The sequence below is a fragment of the Ochlerotatus camptorhynchus genome, unplaced genomic scaffold (assembly GCF_037179485.1).
Source record: "Ochlerotatus camptorhynchus isolate MF236.1 unplaced genomic scaffold, CSIRO-AGI_Acam_v1.1 ptg000361l, whole genome shotgun sequence".
Lineage (NCBI taxonomy): Eukaryota > Metazoa > Arthropoda > Insecta > Diptera > Culicidae > Ochlerotatus > Ochlerotatus camptorhynchus.
In genome coordinates, this window is record NW_027040849.1 from 297,019 (window position 1) to 322,685 (window position 25,667).

Sequence of the window (25,667 nt, forward strand, 5' to 3'; positions counted from 1 at the left end):
TCTGAGCTTTTTCCGAATTTGTGATCAAAATTTTAACACCTTCTTTAAGCGCTGGAATAGGCTTTTGAGGTTCCAAAAGGGTTTGGAACTCGGGTCTAATTTAGAAACATTATTTTCGAAAGTTTTGTTCCTCAGGGCAGAGAGTCGCTTTTTAATTTGTTTTTGCAAATCCCGCCAGATAATTTTCATTGCAGGATCACGTGTTCTTTAATATTGTCTCCTACGGACATTTTTAAGACGGATCAAGAGATGAAGATCATCGTCCATTATAATTGAATCGAATTTAACGTCACATTTTGGTACTGAGGCAGCTCTTGCTTCAACTATAGAAGTAGTCCGAGCTTCAAGAGCATTATTAATTTATACTTTGGTTTGCAAAGAAATGTTTGGATCGAAGTTATATTCCATAAATGTTCGATATTGCTCCCAATCAGCTCTATTGTAATTGAAAGTAGAGCTGTTGGGATTACAAATTATTTCTTGGGATATTTCCAAAGTTACTGGAAGGTGATCAGAACCGAAGTCAGCATGGGTAACCAATTGGCTACAAAGTTGACATGAATCGGTTAAGACCAAATCAATAGTTGAGGGATTTGCAGAAGAAAAGCATGTTGGGCTGTTTGGATATTGAATAGTCTAATAATAACCTGCAGAACAATCATCAAACAGAATATTACCATTGGAATTGCTTTGAGCATTATTCCATGAGCGGTGTTTTGCATTAAAAACACCAATAATGAAGAATTTAGACCTATGACGGGTAAGTTTCTGAAGGTCACCCTTGAGAAAATTCTTTTGTTGGCCTACGCATTGGAATGGCAGAGAGGCAGCTTTAAACGTTAGTTGTCCAAATTTTGTTTCTACAGAAACTCCCAAAGTTTCAAAAACTTTGGTTTCAAATGATGAAAGAATTTTATGTTTGATTCGTCTATGAACAATGATAGCAACGCCACCATAGGGTCCACCAAGACGATCATTTCTATAAATGAAATAATTTGCATCCTTCTTTACCTTATGATCAGGTTTAAGGAACGTTTCAGTTATAACGGCAATATGCACGTTATGAACTCTCAAAAAGTTAAATAGCTCGTCTCCATTATCTTTAAGAGATCGAGCATTCCAATTTAAAACATTTAATGATTTAAAATCCATTACTGAATTTTTAAGTCATGGCAATATTGTTTGCAAATTTTACTCCAGTTTGAATAGCATCAAACATGGAGTTAGATTTAAGCATATCAGAAATCATATCAATTAAGGATTTCTGTAAAAATTCCATTTTAAGGGCAGTAATACTCCTGAGTCAAAATTTCCGTTAGAACGTTGGTTAATATTTTGATTTCTACCCGCTGAAATAGCAGCATAGGTAGCTCCATTACCTCACTGAACATTGTTAGCAGCGAGGGGAGTAGGTTTAGATATAACATTTTAAGCAGGGGTGAAATTTGTACCTACGGGTCCGAATGTAGAATTTGTTCCTCGCTGACCGTTGTTAACAGCAGAGGAATTTATACCTGGTCGGAAACGTAAATCGTGTCCTACCTGTCGCTTAAAACGAGATTGTAGGATCGCTTTGCGAGTCTTACATTCCCAAAAATTGGATTTGTGGTTTTCACCGCAATTTAAACATTTAAATTTCTTAAGATCTTCCTTCACAGGACAGTCGTCCTTTGCGTGAGAGGAATCACCACAATTCATGCATTTGGCTGGCATGTAGCAATTTTTAGTTCCGTGACCCCATCCCTGGCACTTACGACACTGGGTGAGGTTTTGAAAATTTCCTCCAGTCTTCCTGAAGTGTTCCCACTTCACTCGGACATGGAGCATAAGGCTAGCTTTTTTCAAGGCCTTAAGGTTGTTTAGTTCACTAGACTTGAAGAGGACTAAATAAAAATCATTAGAAATCCCGTTGTGCGAATCGCCAGGACGGGATTTTCATTTTGATTACTTGGAGTAGCAAAACTAAAAGTAATTTTGCCAGTTCATCTTTGATCTGATCCAGGGATTCACCACTGATTGTTTGTTTGTTTATTTTCCAGTAGCGTAAGATACATATATTTTCAAATTACTACCTCCGGCTTAGCAATGGATACAAATATCAAAAATATTACTAATTAAATTAATCATTACTACCTAGCCTATTCAATTTATAAAACTCTCTAATTAATTTGGGACCAAAAATTGATGCAGCCACTCTTGAAAATTGCTTCCGACGAAGAGCGCTTCACTGCGGGTGGTAACAAGTTGTAGTTTACCACACCTCGAACGAACAGTGAACTGGCGTAACCTGCGGTGTTGTCAGCTGGTATACTAGGTTCTGCAAGTGACGACCTCGAGCTAGGATGAGTCTGCCATGAAGTATAGCTGGGGACTGTGTTGATAGCAGTTATCTCAGGAAAATGCAGGAGCGATATGCGTAGAAGTTTTGTAACCAACATCCAATGAGGTTCTGTTGCAGGTGACTCACATGGTCGTAGCGGCTCAATCCATAGACATATCTCACACAGCAGTTTAGCGCCACACGTAATCGGTCGAAGCAGCTTGCACTAGGACGGATGTGTAGAACATCGCCGAACAAGAAATGTGGTAGGATCAAGGATTTGAAGAGTTTCAATCTGGTGGAGGTACAGCAGTATAGCGAGCGAAGACAAGCATAGATCTTTCCGCACTGTTGCGTTATCAGGCCATCCCACTGCAGATCACTTTGGAAGATGAACGCTAGGTTGCTCACACTTTCCGACCATCCGATGCTCTGACCGTCAACAAAGCCGCTGGCTCTGCGACGCCGACTTGTGATGAACATCGCCTTACTCTTTGCTGGATTCACGTGAAGCTCGTTTCGCCGCGACCAATCCGCAACTCGTTCGAGATCTGCATTCACCATCCTGACCAACTCACGAGCACAAAGACCGAGCCGGCTGACGTAAAGTTCCACATAAAAAATCAAAAGCAAAAATCCGAATAGAACAGAACTGCAGCACCGTCGGTAGGTCGTTAATATGGCAGCAGAAAAGTAGAGGACCAAGGACTGAGCCTTGAGGTACACCGGACGGCACCTCGGCGCTGCTGGAGCAGCGATCACCACAGAATACCGTCTGTCTTCTTCCACGAAGGTACGACTCCATCAGGTTTACAGCACCAAAGGAAAAGTTGAACTGTACTTCCAGCTTTGCTAATAGTTTGCTATGAGGGATAGTATCGAAAGCCTTGGAGAAGTCCAGAAGTAGCAGTATACCAGCACCTTTTTACCCTTCTTACAAAGAAGGGTATAGATATCACTTGAAAAACCGACTGTCGATCCGAGGCCCGGAGGGCCGAGTGTCATATACCATTCGACTCAGCTCGACGAGATCGGAACATGTCTGTGTGTGTGTGTTTGTGTATATGTGTGCATGTGTGTATGTGTGTGTGTATGTAACGAAATGAATGCGCTCACGTTTCTCAGCAACCGCTCAACCGATTTGGACAAACTCGGCGCCAAATGATAGGTCTTGGGGTTCCATTGAACGCTATTGAACGGTTTTGGAATCGGTGAACCGGTTCCGGAGATATGGCCGGAATAAGATCCGGTGAATATGGGCCTTCACGCTGGATTTAACGGAAAACGTATCAAAACCATCATATACCATTCGACTCAGCTCGACGAGATCGGAACATGTCTGTGTGTGTGTGTGTGTGTGTGTGTGTGTACGTGTGTATGTGTGTATGTGTGTATGTGTGTATGTGTGTGTGTATGTAACGAAATGAATGCGCTCACGTTTCTCAGCAACCGCTCAACCGATTTGGACAAACTCGGCGCCAAATGATAGGTTTTTGAACGGTTTTGGAATCGGTGAACCGGTTCCGGAGTTATGGCCGGAATAAGATCCGGTGAATATGGGCCTTCACGCTGGATTTAACGGAAAACGTATTAAAACCATCATGCGACACATCAAATTACTACAGAATTCAAAAATAAGATCAATGCAAGTCGTGTTAAGTGTTCCAGACCACATTGGACACACTTGGACATGTTCCGGGTACCCCGGGGAAGTTGCTTGAATATGAATTGAATTAAAACCCATTAAATCACATTAAAATACGATGATAAGGTGATTGGTAGCCTCACCAAATAGACTACACCCGGATATATTCCGGGTACCCCCAGGCAGAGGCGTAGCGTCACTGGATGACACGGGGGTGGGGGGCTTGGTCACTGATAATGACAATAAAATAAATAAACTTGAATAAGTAAGAAGGGTCTGATCACACCATATGTGGATAAATTCAGGTTTTTTTATCAACGATGGCTCCTAGGTCGTCGTGCACTCGAAGAACCGCACCCTAGTAGCACGCTTGTCACAAATCAATTGTAGAAACTTATATACGACTTATTTCAGTCATAAACAAGTTGCTGTAACTTATTGTGATGAAAGTGTGCTACTCGGGCAGTTTTGATACTCTGGCCTCGACGGAAACCAGCCTGACAGTCAGTCAGCAGGTTGTTACCTTCGATGTACAAGGACATTTGCTGTTTGAGAAGCTTCTCAAAAACCTTCGACAACGCGCATGCTGATTGGGTGCAGATTGGTAATATCGTTTAAATGCGCTTTCTTTTTAAGAGGCAAAATTTTTGCGGGCTTCCAACAATCGGGAAAAATGGTAGATGTTTCTATGAACATGTTGAACAGATGAGTAATGTGTTGCAGGACAAACGGTAGGATGATCTTAACGAAGGTAATCGGTAAGTCGTCCATCCCAATAGCGTTTTATTTAATATCCCAGATAGTATTGACAACTTCCCAGTACCGCACAGGTTGGAAAGAGAGGCTATACGGTGAAGGAGATGCTCTTGCTACTCGGGTGCTGTTTGTAAAGTTGGCGGCGAATGTTTGATTCACTTCGTCCGGATCAAACTCACATGGAGGTGACGATTTATCCTTGCCGACTCCAAGGCTCTTTACCCGTTTCCAAAGGGTTTTCGACGGAGTTTTGCTGTCCAAGAAACGGTCTATATATTGTGTTTGGCTTGAACAATTTTCATGATAGCACGGTTCCTCAGCACCTTATACCGCTGTCGCTTTACGTCCTTCAATTGCGCCAAGTCTCGTTCGAGCAGGGACTGACGTACACTATCAGAGAACCACGGGTTATGCCGCCGGCGATTGGTACTGGCTCGAAGAGGGATGCACGAATCATGCACAGTTTTGATATGCTCGTTGAAGAATTCCATAGAGTCATTCGGGTTTGCGATCTCGTAAAAGTGGTTCCATGGAATAGACAGTAAAGCATTTTCCAGAGCATGCGGATCGAAATTCACATAGTCACGATAAGTGCATCGGCTTGAGGGCCGTGAGATGTTGAGATCTACCAACGCAAAGATAAGATCATGATGGGACAACCCAGGAAAACTGACCTGACCGAACCGCATAACTTTTTCGTTGCTATTTGTTTGGAAGAGATCAAGTTGTGAACATCCGCCTCCATGGAAAACTGTTGGTTCTTCACTTACGGATGACAACGAATGGCTGCGGAGCATCTATTCAAATTGCGTGCGCTTGTAGCTAGGGAGGAGCATGTCAGTATTAAAGTCTCCCACAGGAAATATGTGTTCATAGTGAACAGCGAAATCGGCCAACTTCTCTGCCAAGAAAGATGAACAATCGATCGTTATCGGGAGGGTTGTAGATGGTCATCAGCAGAATCTTGCTGCCGTCCACTCGAAACTCTAACGCCAAACATTTTTGTCCGTCGATTCTGCTGTAAGTACCGTGCCGTTGGAGCAGTCAAGATGTTCCTTGTAGTAAGCAGCGATTCCTCCGCCGCGTAAACAGTAATTCCTCCGGTGAAGATATTAAGCCACTGGGCAGTCCTTTCATGACAACCTTGAAGAAACGTTCAGTTTTGGTGTCGTAAGTAAAAAAAATTATGCTGCTTCTCAGCAAGTACTTGAGAAGACATTTGAATCCGTTCAAGGTTTCAGCCAATACACGGCATTCACCCCGACGGCCAATTTGCAGTGCAAACTTAAATTTCACGAAGTTCAAAAGTTTCGTGCGTAGAGAATGGAAATCGGAAGTGGTTATCACAATAGGGGGAATCTTTTCCTTCTTGGCATTAAGCCGGGAAAGTTTACTAGAATTTTTCCTGGATGATGGATCATTCTCATCATCCGTGAGCAAATCAATTTGATTGCTCAAATTAATTTCATCAGAAGAGGGATCAAGAGATCACCCTTTTCTTTTGCACTTAGGCAACATGACGGCAATAAATGTTTTATCCAAATCGACTTCCAAGCAGATTACTATAAGAATCTGAAGGATCGAAGAGTAATTTTCCAAATCGATATCCAAGAAGGATAACCTCGGGTAGGGTTCAAACAAGGATCGAATAGGATTAAAAGTCAAACAAGATAGAAAACTTACAGGTATATTGAGCACTGAAAAGTGCTGTTTAAATTTGTTGTAGCTTTAGGTAGTAGTAACACTTCCTTCAGCAAAAAGCAAATAGATCCGTACGGCAAGAGAGCACGATGCGAACTATTCATATCATGCGTTATTATTAACTTCGTTCGGTAGCTTTTGAACTAAAGTATCGTACAATTGACTTGTTAATGCCGAAGCCATGGATTCATTCCCTATGCAATCACATTTTTTTTTTTTCGAGCTTTTAAAAGCTGATCATTCTTTTTTTCACACTGATAGTTTACTTCGGCTAAGATTTTCTATAGTAGAAGACTTCATCTTGACAAGAGACAAAATTATTATTAGCGCTTTGAGTATAATATGGAAAAGCCGTATTAACCCTTTTGCTGGTTATTCTCTCATTATTACCAGCAAATTTTCTTTGCAAATGTTAAAAAATAATTTTCCAATATTCGGCCACATGTCCATTCAGTCTAATGACCCTTTAACCTAATAACCATTCGGCCTAATGACCCAGTACCAGTTCTTCCGTGTTTAATCCAAATTGCTAGTTATTGTGTAATCCAACATAGTCGAAGAAGTTAAGATTTATAAGCATTTACGACTGCTAAATTACCACCATCACCCACCTAAGATAGCTGGTCGTCTGTAAACATCAAGGTGCTTAAATCTGCTCCACTGAATGCAATCAAAACTTGTTGTGTTTGCATATCATGCACTTTTCATGCATGCAATACAGCATGCATAAACCGTCCTTTGGCTGATCTGATGTCTCTGTATCTGAAGTTTTTTTTTATCTACAGACTGGTTCAAACAGGTCTTCGAAGATGTCCTTGCATCGCTTCATCGTTGTCGTTCAATACAAGTGGGGACTTGCCGTCAGTAGGGAATAGGTTGTGTACATGAGTATTCATATGTAAATTATGTAAAAAATGCGAACATTTCTGTCTATTGATTTCTGATAGAATCACAAGTTGAAGTTCAAAACAGAAAACACTGCATCAAAAACTACGTTGATTTGTTTTATCGTTCATGAATGTATCTTAATCACGGAACATTTAACGACACACAGAAGAGAAAACTCTCCAACACGCGAATCCATCATGTCCAAATTCATTTGACCTACGGCTACAAAGTAAGTGCGCCATATTTTCTTCTTGTTCGAAAACATAAACTTTTACGTCTACCCTTTATTGCCACCAACCTCGAAGCCATAGGGTTAACCAACGAGCGAAGCATCATTTTTTGGAGTTTAATTTTCTATTTTATTGCCTTCCTGTTTTGATAAGGCAACAAGAAGCATGTTCAAATGTACTTTTCCCAACCAGCTTGGCGCACCAAGAGTTTTATTTCGGACCTCTACCAATCCAAATTTGGACCCCTTTCAGACCGCATTTTTCTGGCTGGTGCCACATGCCCATAGGGAGGTGTTTTACGTCAGTAGCATACTTAGCAAGAGTCCATTAACCAACGAATGCGGTGTGTCACAGCCAGTGTCAAATAGATTGTACGTACGTACAGGTACACAACCAGACAATCTGTGTATAGGACGACGTTGTATGGTAAACAGGCGCAAATGAAGTGAACAGAGAAGGAATGAAATCGGTCACCGGGTTAAGGTTAACCGGTGGTAATAATATCACTTTGGTTTTCGGCGCTCGGTTGCTCTGCAGGTTGGTTGCTTTATTTTTTTTTTGCTTCGTCCATTCTTTTACATGGTTGATGTGAAATGTTAATTACTTTTCATCCGGTTTTTTTCTTTAGTTTGTATTGCCTGCTTTAGGAAAGAAACCTGCAGGCTTTTATGTAAATTTTCTGAGTTAAGCTGCTTTTTTCACTTCACTCGATGATGACGTATATAAATCATCACTGACTGGTTTGATTGAACGATGCATGAAATTGATGAGCAGCATCGTGGTTATCAAAATTAAAGTATGGGGAAAGTTTTAAGGGATGCATAAATCGTTCATGGGAAAGATTAAAAAAATTATCATTTTATGCCATCAGGGTTACCAGACAGAGCTGAAGTTAAAACTATTCATTGCCGTCTGTCACCCAACTATACGCAAAACAAACGGCAGCAGATATAGGTATGGTTATTTAACATTTCTTGGTTGCTCTTACCCGTGCAGAAAATGAATACAAAATGGAAACTAAATTTGATATTTTGATATAATCGTTCGTGATAACATATTTTGCCTACCATGGGGTCAAATTAACAGTAATCTTAACAAAAAATTAGATCTAAATGCACAGTGGTCCAGAATGCAGATTTAGGTGGAATGATATGTTTTGAGCCTGAAATTTAAACTTTAGACTAAAAGTCTCTTCTATAAAGTTGTTCCTTATAGTTACGCCCTCATTTTTATGATAATGAATTCTAGGGTGGTTCCTATTATCATTAAAATCAAAAATCTAACTTTTTTGTTTGAATAAATTAAGGTATACATTCTTCGGCAAAGTTATAGCTGAGCTAATTTTAGGCAACTTTGTTGAATGTAACTTTTTTGTTATATTGAAATTTCTCATGAAAGTTATCTTCTAGAGAATTTTAAAACTCTCTAAGACGAATGTTTTATAGCTGCATTTGTTGCCTGTATCCAGTGCTGGTAAATCTCATTGTCATTGAGCAAATTCACACAAGATTTACAGATAATTCGGTTCCTCTATCGTTCCGCCAAATTGAGATGACGAAAATACACTTATCTCTATCATGAACTCACTGCTTGAAAGATTAAAATTTTCGTCACTTCTCACTCATACAAAAAGTCTATCATGACAAAGCTCTTGTGACAGCCACAGAAGGAATATTTCTCTGTCGCATCCAAAGCTTACAGTGACATAATAAAATTTGTTCAAGCTTTTACTCATCATGAAATATTTCACATCGATGTAAAAGCAGCTCCAAACTCACGCTTAAGTAGAGTTACCCTTTTTTTTCTTTAAACAATCAAATAGTTTTACTACTAATATCGTCACAATAATTCTTATCAGCATCATTGCACTTATGCTATATTTTTATAAACTGAGCCGGTAATGTTCTTAAACGGCTTAAATCACCATCGAAAAATGTCAGCATAAAAGCAAAAGCTAACTTGAAGTGCCAAAAGAAAATTGTTATTCACCCACAAATTTACCCGATATAAGTATATTACGATGAGTGTGCAGAATCTGTCACTTGCCAGAGCAAAGCACTGAGCAAAACAAATAATGTCATTGCATTGCAAAACATACAGTATTCCGTGGGAGAGTATTTATTCTTCACAGAATATTGTGAGTGGCGCCTAATTTCGTGTAATGTGTGATCAAGCCTAGTTGTTAATAACATTCGGCCTGTCAGGATCATAACAAACGGATTAGTAACATGTAAGATTGTATCAACGTTGCTGGATTATTAACTGTTTTAAAATATTCGTAGATGGAGGTGCAGGACGATCCTAAATGCGGACATATCTTTGTACTTTGGACCAAGCCGTTCCGGATATATTTCAAAGCTTCATCACGGACTGCTACTTTTTTCAATCTACTCTACTTGACGAATCCATATATTTTCATCAATGAGGAAAGTTGCTATCGTCGCTATGGTGGTGATATGGTGCGGAAACAGATCTTTCAACCAACATTTGAATAACCCCTATGAGAAAACGTAATTAATTACTAAACATCGATTTCTCACGAATCACAGCTTACCTACCTTTTTTGTATAGAAAATACGGTTTGAACGTAAACGCGAATATGGGTGATTATTTGCGCCATGCTTGGAATAGTGCCTTGAATGGATTGAAGCCGTTCAACACCCTAGTGGTATACTTGCCTCTTCTTAACATATCCTCTGAAGTTTGCTTTTTTGTATTGTATAAGGAACTTGGTTTTGAAGTAAATATGTTAAACTTGACCTGATAAAAGGTTCTATCAGCAGGGTATCGTACACTTAACTCATTACAGTTACGAAAGCTTATTCAATTAAATGTAGTATTGGCAGATCTTATATATGTGTACAAACTTAAGGCAAACAAATCGACAGTGAGCATGCATAAGGGCGTATACGCGATGATCGATTCTCTTCGTCGATTTTCTCTTTTGTTAATAACTCGCTAGATTTAACATTTCTCGGTGCATTTGCTGTTGCTTTTGATAGCCGATACATCTTGTTACTACTCTACATTGAACAAATTCTTGAAAATTGTTTCGCTTAGCAGTAGCAATGCAAAGAGAAAATCGATGAAGAGAATCGATCATCGCGTATTCGCCCTTATGAATGCTCACTGTCGAAATATATTTATTTATTTCACATCCAAAATGTTATTTTATTTCATTACAAGTAGGTGTTGTCAGATTTATCTTATTATTTCATTCCAATTCAATTTAATCCTTTTTATAGTTAGTTGAAATCTGTCTCATTATGAAAAAGATGATGACTCTGCAATAAACGTTTTCCAATCATGGAGTGTTGGTAGCACCTTCTGCAAAATATCCATGTTGAGTTTTATAATAAGGATATCCTCAAGTGTATCGTCGGATAAACCCGCCCTGATGTTAGACAGTACTAGTGCCAGTGCACTAAACGAACGTTCCACGGACACCTGCGTCGATGGGACGGAATGGACAACAGTTGCTACTGCATAAAGTTCCGGATGAGTATGTTTTCGTGCCATCCAGTGCTTCCAAACATCATAAATGTGAGGTTGTCTTGGCTCCACTTCTAATTGCCGAAGTTGCTTTCGAAATGATGTAACGTGTGGTTCTGATTCTGATACACTACACTGAGGCCCTCCAAATAGTTTGGTAATGTAGTCGTCCATCACATCGACCGTGTCGGCTTTGGATTTTACAGCAGCTGTAGTTGCTGATGTGCATGGTGACAGGGATTGGATTCTGTTCCAAGTATTGATAATAAAATTCTGAAAATTGAAAGCATAATTTGTCTAAGTGACTTATCTTAGAGGCTGTCCATATCCCACGTGGGTTTTGGAGGGAGGCGTGGGTATGTTAATTCAGAAAGTGTCTACGTTTAATTTTATTTTTAAATTTGTATCAACAAACGGTTTATGAGGAATATGGACATCCCTGGGCCCTCTTGGAGTATCTGTGTACTTTATGGACAGCCTATTTTAATATACTATTACCTGTATCGCTTCTTTTCTGCAGCAGCACCAAAAACAGTAGATCCTGGAAAATTGAATCTTGGATCAAGATATACAGCAGCCTTAAATGCCATATTTTCAAGCAATTTCTTCAGCCTATTTTGAAGCGCTTGAGCCAACGCGATGCTGAGAGGGTTATCCGTTTCACTTTCTACCATCAACGTTGCTTGAAGCCACTGAATGTAGAACTCACTCAATGGAACGTGTTTGTTTTGTAAGTTTTTCGTCAGTTTGTAAACGGGCTTGAACGCAGACAAGTAGTTCTTCATGTAGGTCCAGTCATCATCCGGAAATGCTATGAAGAAAATTTATAGTATATTTCATCATGATTTCATTATAAACATATATCATATATTGCTAGATTGTTATTATGGATTAGATGAGTAGTTAATTGGATTATAATCTATGTTATCATTTTCGTTCGAACTCGTTCCATACAACATTTTTTTTGTATGAAAAATACGGTTTGAACGAGATTAATAATATGGAAGAATATATACATAAATTGTGGGGAATTGTATGGGGAATAGATTCGAACTCGTGACTTTGGCATGACAGGTATGGATGTTAACCACTACGCCGGGGCTGTCCCCACTCGATACTGACAAAAGTATTTATGAAGCCCTATCAATTATGGGATGTACGTTTACGTACATACACTTTTTGCATACTTATTTTATATGAATAATTTTATGACTTTATGAGTTAATATGAACAAGTACTGTCTGGACGGAGGTATTAAAAATTAGATATCTTACCAACTTCCGGATACTCTTGTCCAAGTAGGATGTAGAACGACTCTTGTTTGAGGATCGATTTTATCATTTTGTATCGTCCACCCCATCGAGTAAAGCTCCATAGGGGGGCCTTGGAAGCTTTGTTGTGGTCGAATAAGATTGAGTACTTTGTTTTCCTGGTGTCTTTAACGATGTCTGTGATTTTTCTTATTTTTGGGTCATTCTTCGTGATCACATCCGTAATGGCCAATTGTAGAGTATGTACACTACATCTAATGAGATTAAGTGCACTTCCGAATTCACTGGTGATTCCATCGATCATACCACACTCCAGTTCTTCCGCGCCCTCTTCGTCCATGAGAGATTCCAGTGGAGCAACAGAGGTAGCGGCTAGTTTTTGCATTTCTTTTATCGCCGCAACCATATTGGCACCGTTGTCAGTTGTCGCCGAGAAAACTTGGTTTACTTCGATTCCATATGAATGCAGGATTTCGACTATTTTGTCCTTTAGAAATTTAGCAGTCTGGGATTGTTTAACTTCCATCATAGCTGAAATAAATGGAGTATATTAATATTTTGAGTGAATATTGCAAAGATTTATCTTTTTTTTTTTTACCTAGGGTCCTTATAACGATTTCCCCGTCTAGTTCATATTGGACGTTGAGACCGATGATGTGACGTCCATGCCTAGAAGCTGAATCTATCTTGATGGATACAAGCTTACCCTCCATCTCATTCCTGATGAATGCCCGGATTTTCTGAGCCGTTTCGCGGATGTGAATTTTGATGTTCCTTCGATTTACATGGCAGCTCAGTGTTTCCATAATGGGATCCAAAAGCATTTTGAACCCATCCCACTCAAAGCAGTTGAATGGGAGGTGGTGCTGAGTCACCAATTTCAGACATGCTTCGTATAAAAGCCGTTTGTCAATCGGGAAACTTTGTTTTGTTACCAATCGTGGCTTTTTTGCAGGAGATTCTGTTTCTTTGAGCAAATTTTTGCTGATTGCTGCCTTTGGATGCTGAGTTCTGAAATGACGAATGAAATTTCCAACATCGTATTTCTCCTGGACGTAAGAACATCCGCTTGTGGGCTCAATTGCACAAATTGTTTTTCCACCTTCTTTTCTAACGCACTCTTCGGCAGCAGCAGTATACGTTAGTTTTTTCTTTTCTGTTTGATTTTCCGCCATTGTAGATGGGTTCGGATCAGGATTAGAACTCAAATAATTGCAACAAAATCTGGTACACGAGTAACTTACAGTTTTGCAATTATCGCACGGATTTAAAGCGCTCCATATGAAAAAGGCGTGACTGCTAACATGTTATATGCATAAAGTAGATTGATAATCCAAAGACTGCTGTTTGTTGAAATAACAACTTTTACACGATGCATTTTTGAAAATAGTCACAGCTGCACCTCATTAGCGGATGTCAAAGGCAGAATAAAATAAATTGCAAAGAGATCGAAATCTAAACAATGCAAATTAAATCTGAATTAATGTTTTTGAAACATGTCATTTTCAGAATACAGTAAAGCACTTTAGTAAAAGTGTGGACGTCTGTCAAAAAGTTTTCCAATCGCAGTGCATTTTGACGGTTTGATTGGAACACATTTTGACAGACGTCCACACTTTTACTTAGAGGACTTTAGTTTGTGTATGTGATAGCTTATGAGAGAATGAAAATTTCACAAATCTCATTCTATCTCACCTCCTCACTGTGACACACGAGGTATTGTCAATCATTGAAGGAAGAATGAGAGATTTTTTTTCATCACCATCATGACGAAGGGACTGCGTGATATAATCATTCAACTTGATAAGTAACGAGAAGAGAATTTGTGATCCTTCATTAGGTTGTAAGAATTTGATATCCGCAATATTGTCATTTTCAAATGATGGACATGAGATTTACCAGCACTGCCTGTATCTCTTCTAATGAAAAAGATATAACCAAATATAGTAAAAAATATGAATAAATTCAAATTGATTTTATACGAGTTTAAAAAATAACATGCCTCCATTTTTTCATATTATTGAGAATAACATACGTCCTTTCAAATGCCGTAAAAAAACTTTTTTTTTGTTTGCCCCAACCAGAGATATTAACATTTGAAAAGTGCATATTTTTTGTATAAAAACGTCAATAACTCTTGATCGGCAAAAGATATTGACAAATTTTTGGCAACAAAAATTTGCGCCTTCTTAAGATCTAAAAGTTATCTGAAGACACCTTTGCTGAGAAATTCGAAAAAAGAAAACTAGAGCAAAAAAACTGTTTTTTAAGAGCCACCCTAACTTAATTCAAGAAAATAGCTCTAAATCGGCCAATTTAGGAGATACAAAAAAGTTATGTTCAATAAAGTTGCTTGAAATTAGCTCAGCTATAACTTTGTCGAAAAATGTATACCTTAATTTATTCAAACAAAAAAGTTAGATTTTTTATTTTAATGATAATAGGAACTACACCCTACAACAACTTTGTAGAAGAGACTTTTAGTCTAAAGTTTTAATTTCAGGCTCAAAACATATCATTCCACCTAAATCTGCATTCTGGACCACTGTGAAATGGTATATGGAGGATGTTAAAAAAGTCGGATAGTAGGATAGATATGGGCACGAACGGAAGCGTGACGTAGGACCGCTAGTTGACGGAACAAATATGTTGAGTCTTCAGCTCTTTTAATTGATCGATAATCTATTATCTTAACTCTTCCGTTTTTGAATTGGTGGCTCTGAAAAGGGCTGGTTGTTTTTCGAATGGTGGCCCTGAGAAGGGCCGTTATTTGTTCTTTTCTGGTATCTTGATCGATTTGGAGTGCTACCTGATACCTGTAGTTTTAAAAGTTTGTTTGTGACATTAATTTCTGAATGATGATAATACTACTTACTTATATCAGTAAGTATAGGCCGATGGTAAGAGAAATAGGTGATGAATACTTTACATCTTAGATCTTAGTTCTTTTAATTATTCGAAATTCTATTATCTAACTCCTTCTGTATTTGGATTGGTTGCCACCAATGAGCCGTTTGTTTGTTGGTTGTTGGCCCTGAAAAGGGCCTTTTGTTTTTCAAATGGTAGCCCAGAAAAAGGACCGTTTGTTGTTTCTTCCTGGTGTCCATCGAAAGGGTTGTTGGAGTTGAAGAGTACGGAACGAATAGGTACTAATCGCTGTTGCCTTTTGGCGTTATTTGTTGACATTGCTGTTGTATTTGCTTCAGTGGATGAAGAACTAACACGAAATGCATAAACGTGCTACCAATTGACGTCTGCGGGAAGGTTTAGAGCTGGATGATCTACGCAAGTTTATTCTCTCACGGAGACTCAATGACCCAAAGCTGCTAGTGATTTTCCGAACACTGCTATTGGCACTGATTGATGATTCTTTGCTGTTATTTCTCTCCATGATTCAAACATATTTCAATTTTGTGAACCTATTTTACCCACCATCTAGAGATCTTAAAAGATCTTAAATCTTTAGTGTAGAAATATAGTGGCCCTGAAAAAGACCATTTGGGATCCAAGAGATTTACATGCTGGTACTTTCGGGATGGCGTGCTTACACCATTTCACAGCGGTTGAAATTTGCAGGTGTTCAATGTTGTAGTCAATCTAACGGAACGACTCAGCTGCCAATGTCCTTCTGTATCCTAATTTAACGGTGACCTTTTCAGTCGCTAATGAAAGTGCCATTTTGGATCGAAGCGAACAAACTGGTGTACTTGGATATATCCAGAGACAGCGTGCTCAGTTGGCTTTCCTGGCAGCGAACGCCGTTGGTAATGCTTCTCATTCCAATGTCCGCGTCCACTTTCTGGGTCTTTCAAATTAATTGTGACGACTGTCGCCACAGCTAATGGAATTGCAACAGATCACGATGAATTACAGTCTGTTTAATACTTGCAGAATAGTTCCACTCATACGTCGTGTCCGACGCTTGTCCATCCGTTGCAGAAATTAAATGACGAAGAAGACGATTTGTCCTCCCTTCCATTCATTGGTGAAATGGTGAGCGGTCAACCGAGCGGTGAGCTCGCTCATGTGAGCATGCGCAATGTGTCGTGTGTTTGATTTGCACTCTATCGTTACGTCCGTGTTTGGAATTTTTCGTTACATGTCTAAATTTTGTTTTTTTTTTATGTGACCCCCAGTATAGAAATTAAAGACGTAGTCCTCCGTGAAAAGATAACAAATTATGTTTTCTTGATAACAAATCCATGCATGCGTTTTGGTATTAGTAATTTCGTTAATAATAAACGGAATAAGTTATCAATATGTTGATTTCAGCGATATATATTTCAGCTTTTGAGTTATGACCGAAAAGCTAACGCCACCATAGAAAAGTTTTGGAAATTATCGTACAGTAATACCTCCATATGTGCGGTTGGTGGTACCATCCGCTATTTCTCGGCTGTCCTTCAATAAATTGTGCTAATTTTTGTAGGTTATTAATGTCCATCATAAACTACTTATTTACACACAAGCAGCTCTATTCGGTGAAGCACAACTGAGAAATAGCGGTGGGTGTGCTGTACCACATAAATTAAGGGATTACTGTACCCTTGTCAGATTTTTTTTTAGAATAGCGCGTAACTGGCCATTAGTGTTTCGGTCACAACTTCAGAGCTACACTCAGAGATATATTTTTCACTATTAAGGCCTGTACTCGAAAAAAATGCACCAGACAAAAGTGTTCGCAAAAAAATTATTTTATGTCGGATTTTCTTGAAACTTTCGGGGAATGAACTAATACATATGGATTATGTTTTGGCATAATTACTTTATTCAATTTCCTTTCCATCGCTGAAAGCCCGCACCTTTCCCTTAAGACCCCTCATTACATTTTGTGCAATGGTGGAGCCGACCTTTTTGGTCACTTTCATCCATTCTTACTTCAACTCCAGCTCGTTCTTAAACACCTTGACGGATTTTCGAACTTTGGTCTTCATTATGGCCCAGAATCTTTCCACCGGACGAATCTCTGGTGAATTTGGGGGGTTGGCGGTTTTTGGTACAAAAACAACGTTATTATCTCTGTACCAATCCAACGTCGATCGCGCGTAATGGCATGATGCCAGGTCCGGCCAAAATAATGTCTCGCCTCCGTGGGACCGCAGGAAGGGCAACAGACGCTTCTGGAGGCACTCGGTGCGGTAAATTTCGCTGTTGATGGTACCCATTGTGATGTACGGTTTACTCAGTTTACCGCATTGGCATATGGCCTGCCAGAGCAACTATTTTCTGCGAAAAGAAAAGAATGATGAGAAGTATCTTCATAGCAGCTGTCGAGGCATTTGGAAATCGAAGATGCCCGAGACTCGATTGAACACTCGTTGCAGCCCACCTATTGCACCGTTCATGCCATAGTTTGTGCGCTGAAGTGGCAATCTCAGCATAACGTTGTTACGAAGCGCACGGGGTTGGACGTTAATGTTGACTTGTCCCAAGATTGCACTGCAATCAATTCTACCTTGTAAAGTGTCCGCAATGAACAGGGGCCTAGAGGTGTCTCTTCTAGTTCGGAGAGGCTCCAGATCAATCAGCTGGCAACAACTTTCATAGCTGGGCAGATGAAATGCGTTTCTCCAAGGCAGCTTCCGCAGAGCGAATCGAAGAAAACGGCGTTGAACGGACTAAACTCTCTCAGCACCATTGTTGTAGTTTGGACTCCAGACCACAGAACAATATTCCAGAATGGATCGCACCAAGGAACAGTACAGTGACTTCAAACAGTAGATATCGGAGAAATTCTTTGCTATCCTGAAGATAAATCCCAATGTCCTAGACGCCTTGTCGACAACGTACGAGATGTGCTGCTTGTACGTAAGTTGAGAATCCAGAATAACACCCAGATCTTTCACATGGTTCACACGGTCGATTACAGTGCCGATAAGTTTGTATTCAAATGTGATTGGTTCTTTCTTCTGAGTAAAAGTGATCACTGAACACTTAGTGGGGTTAACCACCATTCGGTTCAAATTACACCAGCTGGAAAAGGCTTCGAACTGACGTTGAAGGAAGTGACAGTCATCAATCGAGCGGATTCGTAGGTAGATTTTAAGATCGTCTGCATACGATAGTCGTGGGCCTTCGATGACCAAGTTCACGTCATTGAAGTAGAGTAAGAAAATCAAAGGTCCCAGGTGACTTCCTTGAGGTATTCCTGACGTAGCTAGATAGATATTGAACCGGTTGTTACCAATGGCAACCATCAGTTGCCGATCAGTGAGATATGAACGAAACCATCGCAAGAGGTTGCCGCTGACCCCAAGTCTATGCAACTTGGCAATCGCGATGGCATGGTTTAGCTTATCGAAGGCAGCTGACAAGTCGGTGTATATGACGTCTGTTTGAGTCCTCTCTGCCATGCTTTCCGTAAGATACGATGTCAAACATAGCAGATTTGTGGAAGTAGAACGACCGGAAGTGAAACCGTGTTGATCACCACTTAGATACTGCTTACAATGAGAGAGTAGAGGCTCCATGATGACTAACTCGAATAACTTCGAAACTGCACTCATCGACGTAATTCCACGATAAAGGGTGATACGGTCAAAATTTGGTCAATATCAACTTGACGTATTTCTTTCAATTTTGCATTTAAAAAACCTGAACACCCCTCATTTTGAAGGTGTGTGTGTGTAGAATGTTGCTCCTATTTTGATTTTGGAATTCACTCTTCAGTTGTCAAAATGCCGTCCAAGCAAGAAGAGCAGCGTATCAAAATTTTGCTCGCGCATCGCGAAAATCCGAGCTACTCGCACGCAAAGTTGGCAAAATCGCTAAAAGTTGCCAAATCAACCGTTACAAATGTAATTAAAGTGTTTGGGGAACGTTTGTCGACAGCCAGGAAGTCTGGATCGGGGGGAAATCGAAAACCGGAAGCCGCTGAGACGACAAAGAGAGTTGCCGGTAGTTTCAAGCGAAACCCTAACCTCTCTCTCCGAGATGCCGCAAATAAACTGGGTGTATCGTCTACAACCGTGCATCGAGCCAAAAAACGAGCCGGACTATCGACTTACAAGAAGGTAGTGACTCCAAATCGCGATGATAAACAAAATACGACGGCCAAAGCGCGATCCCGGAGGCTGTACACGACGATGCTGACGAAGTTTTACTGCGTGGTAATGGACGACGAAACCTACGTCAAAGCCGACTACAAGCAGCTTCCGGGACAGGAGTTTTATACGGCAAAAGGAAGGGGAAAGGTAGCAGATGTTTTCAAGCACATGAAACTGTCAAAGTTCGCAAAGAAATATCTGGTTTGGCAAGCCATCTGTACCTGTGGCTTGAAAAGCAGCATTTTCATAGCTTCCGGGACTGTCAACCAAGAAATTTACGTTAAAAAGTGTTTGAATAAACGTCTGCTGCCTTTCCTGAAGAAACACGGTTGTTCCGTACTGTTATGGTCGGATTTGGCATCTTGCCATTACGGTAAAAAGGCCATGGAGTGGTACGCCGCCAACAACGTGCAGGTGGTTCCCAAGGACAAGAACCCTCCCAACACGCCAGAGCTCCGCCCAATTGAGAAATACTGGGCTATTGTCAAGCGGAACCTAAAGAAGACCAAAAAAACTGCTAAGGGCGAGCAGCAGTTCAAGGCAAACTGGCTTTCTGCGGCGAAGAAGGTGGACAAGGTGGCTGTACAAAATCTGATGGCAGGGGTCAAGCGTAAGGCCCGGAAATTCGGATTTGGAAAAGCGGAAGCCTAACTGAATATTTTTCCTGAATTTTATACTAATTGAACTTGAAAAAGAAATTTAATTTGATTTTTTAAATAAACGATTTCACCGATTTACACGCGTTTTCCCTTGACCAAATTTTGACCGTATCACCCTTTAATTGTCCACATCCCGTTTGCTGCCCTTTTTGTGGATAGGAAACATATGTGCGAATTTCCAACAAGATGGAAATGTACCACTCGAGATGGACAATCGAAATAGGTGAAGCATGGGCATCAACAAGCTGGCGATATGCTTTTTCAGGAAATTCAAATAAAATTCAAAGGATTCATTTTCCATTATTTATTATTTATTCGTTATTCGTTATTCTTTGTTCTTTATTATTTTTTATTTATGCTTTGTTATTAATTATTTGTCCTATATTATTTATTTTAACCTTAATTCTTATTTCTTTAAACAACATTCTTCATTATGCATTCCTATTTATTTTTTCATTATTTTTAATTCTTTTTTATTTATTTTTTGTCCTTTATTCTTTCATAGTGTTTAAATTAAATTTACTTTAAAATTATGTTACTTCAAACGCGAAGTTTGCGAATTTAAGAGTTGGTTGGAAATGCTATCGAACATGAAGCTTTAGTGTGATAATTTATGAGTTACCCAACAAACAATTTTAGCTGCAGATTAGCTTATACAGCCAAAATTTGCCTTATGCAGCTAATTTTTGCTTGTATAAGCTAAGCTGCAGCTAAAATTGTTTGTTGGGTAGAGAGTGGTCTTAGAAGATGGTAGGTAGATAGTTCCGTTAGAGTACAACAGTATGAAAATTGAATAGAAGTTGAAAATAAGCGAAGGGCCATTAATGCGACAATACACACACTTCTTTACCTTACTCGTACACTGTACCAAACCACCGTTCTCTGTTCGAATGAAACTTCAGACTATTAAAATCGAAACATCGAAATCGCCTTTTCAAATGATAGCTGCAACCGTATAGTCGCTATTTTTATAGTTTGGCGGATAGAATCTCGGGAACCAATTGAGCTGTCAAATAGTGGAACCAATCGAGCAAATCATGACCAACAACAGAAAAGAGCACATCAGGTATTGTGAACAAAACTTCGGAAACCCTTTTCTCGTGACTCAAGGCTTGCCTACGCAAACTAACACCATTTTGGGTTGCCGGTAATTTGCGTTTGATTGGCGAGGAAAGAATAATCAACGTTTTGTTTATAAAAGTTGATACTACCTTTTCAATTGTTGGTATACAATATATTGAATTGATTCCGCTTCTTGATTAATCGAAATTCTATCCGCCAGACTATGAATATAGCGACTATAGATGACGGTTGTTTTGAAATCAGATAATTTTCCTCTCGAATACAGAATGAACATTGTTATGAGAAGGGATAGAGCCTTCAGTTGGAATGCGTAACGTTCTCTGCAGAATGATCATTTTAAATTGAAATGCTTTTGGTATTGGTTCAGCCCCTTAACGCAAATCATTCAAAACGATGATGTAAATAATTCTATCGAACGTCATTTGTTGTTCTGAGCAGACAAACGATGTGGAAGCATAGTCATCGCTATCAGAGGTGTTACGAACATTGGTAAAGCGTAGAAACCGTAGATTGTCTATTTCGTGGTGGAGGAAGTTTCCTCTACCAACAAATTTGTTTGTGTGTCCATGATGAATGACCGTTCATGGCTATTCAATATGAAAATGTAAACAATTGAATCAGTAATCTTACCTAATGCATTTGCAAGTCATCCTATCCATAAACTGTTGTCCTCTGAGCCCTTTACGTTTTACAGCCAAATATCATCCTTTATTTGGAGGACAGTCATATGGATGCTCATCAGTTGATGACGAATTCAACCATAAGGAAATCATCCGAAATTCGACAGCATATTGTTAAGGGCTCGAGCAATCCAATAATCAGTAGAAGTATTGCGGAAGTTTTCGTTCAGTGTACGATGTACGAGGAGATTTGCTGCTTTCTGAGATGACTAATTTTGTCATGACGAGAGGAGCAACACAATAGTTAGGTAAAGAAGAATTGCATTATAACACACCATCGACTGGAAATGGTTTCGGCAAAATAGGGCTTTAGGTAGTGATGAAACGTCGCTAGAACTATTCCACAGCCGCAGACAGTCTATGAGCAAGCCAAGCGCACACTTTTTGCCTGTAGATTTGATCACATACTTCAAATCTCCGCGTACATTGTACGGATTAGGCAAAGAAGTGTGCGTTTGACTTGTTCTGTCGCGCATTAATGGCCCTTCGCGCATTTGCAACTTCTATTCAATTTTCATACTGCCGTACTCTAACGGAACTATCTACCTACACTCTTATAATATCGTTCTCTAGCTCATAAATTATCACACTAAAGCTTCATGTTAGGTAGCATTTCCAACCAGCTCTTTATTCTTTATTTATTTTTCTTTATTCGTTATTTTTTTCGTTTATTATAGAAATTTTCAGCCTTTGGCTGGTTCGTCTATTGTAGTATTTTATACATAGAAGAGAGCTTATAAATACCTCCTCTGGGCTTGTTATCACTAGCTAAGTTCTACTGGTTATCCGTAATCTTGTTCATTTGCCGTTAAATTTTATCATTGTCTATTCTTCCTTTTGTCGTGTGTATTTGGTTGTTGTCTTCGGTTGCCGTTAGTTTACACGGCCGTTGAATTGGTTGAATCTGTGGTTATGATGTGGTGAGTATATCCGTTGAGGTGTGGCGTCATGTTTCTGGCATTAACTTTTTTTGTGATTTGTCAAGTGATTATTTTATTTTCTTCTGTTGGAATTTCAGATGAGGTGGAAGAGATCTGCATCTTTTAGGAAACAGATCAAGGCTACTGATGAAGTTTGGTTGTCTTGAAGGACGTCGTGGATGCTGTTTGAGATTTGGTGTTTTCCCGAAGATCGGCATATTTTGGGCAGGCGCAGAGAAAGTGCTCAACTGACAAAGGGACCCGGCCTAGATCGCACTCTATATGAAAAGATCTGCCGCTCATGTCGTGTGAGATTCTGGTGTGGCCGGTGCGAAGTCGGGATATTACCTTTTGTTCTCTGTGATCAGGGAGGGCCTCCCATCTGTGGATGCATCCTATGACCTTGCGCGTAAGAACAGTGTCGTGCGATTATTCCAAATAGTTGACCAAGAGTTATGAAAGACAGAATTGAGCCACAATTGGTATCGTGGCTGGGGACTTCATTTGTGAAATGGTTCGCTGTTAACCTGGAGGCTGCTAGATGGTCCGCTTCATCATTCCCCTTTATCCCACAGTGGCCAGGTATCCATGCGATGACGGTGTTAGGCATCCTCCTGTCCTGTATGGCCTGAATCCATGGGTGACGAGAGCGTACAGAAGAGAGAGCAGAAATAACACTGGCTGAGTCCGATAAAATCAGGAGCGGTTTTGCTGACGATGTAGTGGCTGCAATGGATACTGCCCTGGCTTCGGCAGAAAAAACCGAACAAAGATCAGGTATACGATGGGAAGCGCAGAGATTTGGACCCGTTATCCCAATGCCTACGCCGAGGGAACTTTTTGAACCGTCAGTGTAGCGAATGCAATGTCCGCTGTATTTCTTGTTCAGCCATTCAGTGACCGATTTCTTTAGAACGAGTGAATTGTCTCCAGCTCTGAACTTGCTCCTATTATGATTGTCGGTTTGGATCTCAGGTAGGCTCCAACTTCTTGGGCCGCAGCAATGAAGTTCGGATATGGGTGGGAGGTTACAGTTGCAGAATCGATTCAATAGTCTGTTGGCCTCTGTGATGAGGGTTGTCTCGTCATTCCCGGATGTCATCTCCATGTAACTCACTGCTCGTTTGCACACCGTGCTGGCAACTACGTGGGCGAAAGGAAGCACCGATGGCAACAAACTGGATACGGTTCGGATCGCCTTGTTGTATGTAGAACTCAGCTTATCTATCACAGTGTCAGCTGCTGATCATAGAATTGCTCCAAGAAGCTGAGTTGGTTGTCAAGTCGTACTCCGAGGATCCAGATCGTCTTCTTGTAAGGAATAGGTTGGCTGTTGACTGTGATCGGTTGAAGCGGTGGTCCGTGCCTTGATTTGCAGATGTGAGTGCGCACGCTTTTTACTGCAGAAAGGTTGTATCCGGCTGAATCGGTCCAACGGACTACGGCGTTTACTGCTGCCTGCAATTTCCTTCTTAGAAGAAGGGGACTTTTACCTGGAACTACTAAGACGATGGCATCCGCGTACACCAGGATGTAAATACCTTTTGGTAGCTGGTCGAAGATGCTGTTCATAGCCACTAAGAAGAGGGTCACGGCAAGGACTGAACCTTGTGGTACCCCAGTTTCCTCGAGCGGTGATTCCCAATTGTCACTTAGAAGGTTCTTTTCATAAGAAAATTCTGTAGGAAATGCATGATGTTCCCGGAGAGTCCCCACTGAGCCAGTTGTTTCAGTATTGATCACATACTTCAAATATCCGCGTACATCGTACGGGTTAGGCAAAGAAGTGTGCGTACTGTCGCATTAATGACCCTTCGCGCATTATCAACTTCTATTCAATTTTCATACTGCCGTATTCTAAAGGAACAATCTACTTACCCTTTTCTAAGACCATTCTCTAACTCATAAATTATCACACTAAAGCTTCATGGTAGAGAGTATTTCCAACCAACTCTTTATTCTTTGTTTATTTTTCTTTATTCGTTATTCTTTATTCCTTATAATTTATTCTTTATTAATTTGTCTGCACTACTTATTATGTATTGTTTATTGTTTATTTAACTTATGCTTCTTTATTATATGTTATTCATCATGTATTCCTTATTCTTTAATGTTTACTTTTCATTGAGAAGTAATCGACGGCTGCTATGTGAATGCGAGCAATCTTTTTCCTTATTTAGCTCAGAAACCATTAACAGTAAACAGTAAGAACTCGTACAAAGCCGTTTAAAATCTTGATATTACACTGCAACAGAACACATGCGTGTTGGTTCAGCTATAAGCCCAGAAAAGTCATAATGGCAATGATCAATGACGATCAAGACTCGAAGCATGATGGCGACCGCATCATCGTCTGGCTTGGCAGGCGGCCGGTTTTATTTTCCCTCCGTGATCAGAACGGCTTCCATTCGCTCACACTTACCACTGGCTGACCCACCATCGAAGCGCTGAATCGCGAAATGAAAGGGAATCTCATGCGCCTATATGTAGCGTAGGTACCGGTACTCTTCTCCCGTGGTATGATCTGTTATTTTTTCGCTCTCGGTTACCAGTGCAGTGGTTGTAGTGGTAATTGTTATTGTTTTCTGCCGGGTGCTCTGCTACCATGCCCAGAATCATCTTTCGCGGCTAATGCTCTGGGGGGAAGATAATATGATGAGTCTGGCGAGCATAGCGAAGCAATAATAACAATAACAGCACCCGAGCATAGCGCAAGTAAACATAGGGAGAGCCAGTTTTGGATTCATGTTAGAAGAGTAGGCATTTTCATTCATGTGCGCGAGTTCTCACATTTGATTGTGTTACATTTTCTTCTTCACTCATTCTCCACTCTCTATAAATGGTCGATTCAGCTCTGAGAGAAAATGGATCCTCTATTTTGGTTTATATTTGCGTCGCTTCGATGCTATATGGACTCAATAAATCACAAAATTGATATTATCATTATCACAAGATTAAACGGCCATTCATTAGTCA

General features: G+C 40.0%; 2 protein-coding genes across 3 annotated transcripts in view; one reads left to right on the forward strand and one right to left on the reverse strand.

Annotated features, from left to right (window-relative positions):
• The window catches only part of Dg (Dystroglycan), a 542,469-nt gene that overhangs the window by 196,403 nt on the left and 320,399 nt on the right, over positions 1 to 25,667 (forward strand). The gene's annotated exons all lie outside the window — the stretch shown is intronic.
• On the reverse strand, positions 10,805 to 12,832 carry LOC135709557 (uncharacterized). The gene is made up of 3 exons (XM_065231950.1): positions 12,307 to 12,832; positions 11,539 to 11,843; positions 10,805 to 11,314 (listed from the first exon to the last, which is right to left on the reverse strand). The coding sequence occupies exons 1-3, from the start codon at positions 12,830 to 12,832 to the stop codon at positions 10,805 to 10,807; spliced, it is 1,341 nt and encodes a 446-aa protein (XP_065088022.1).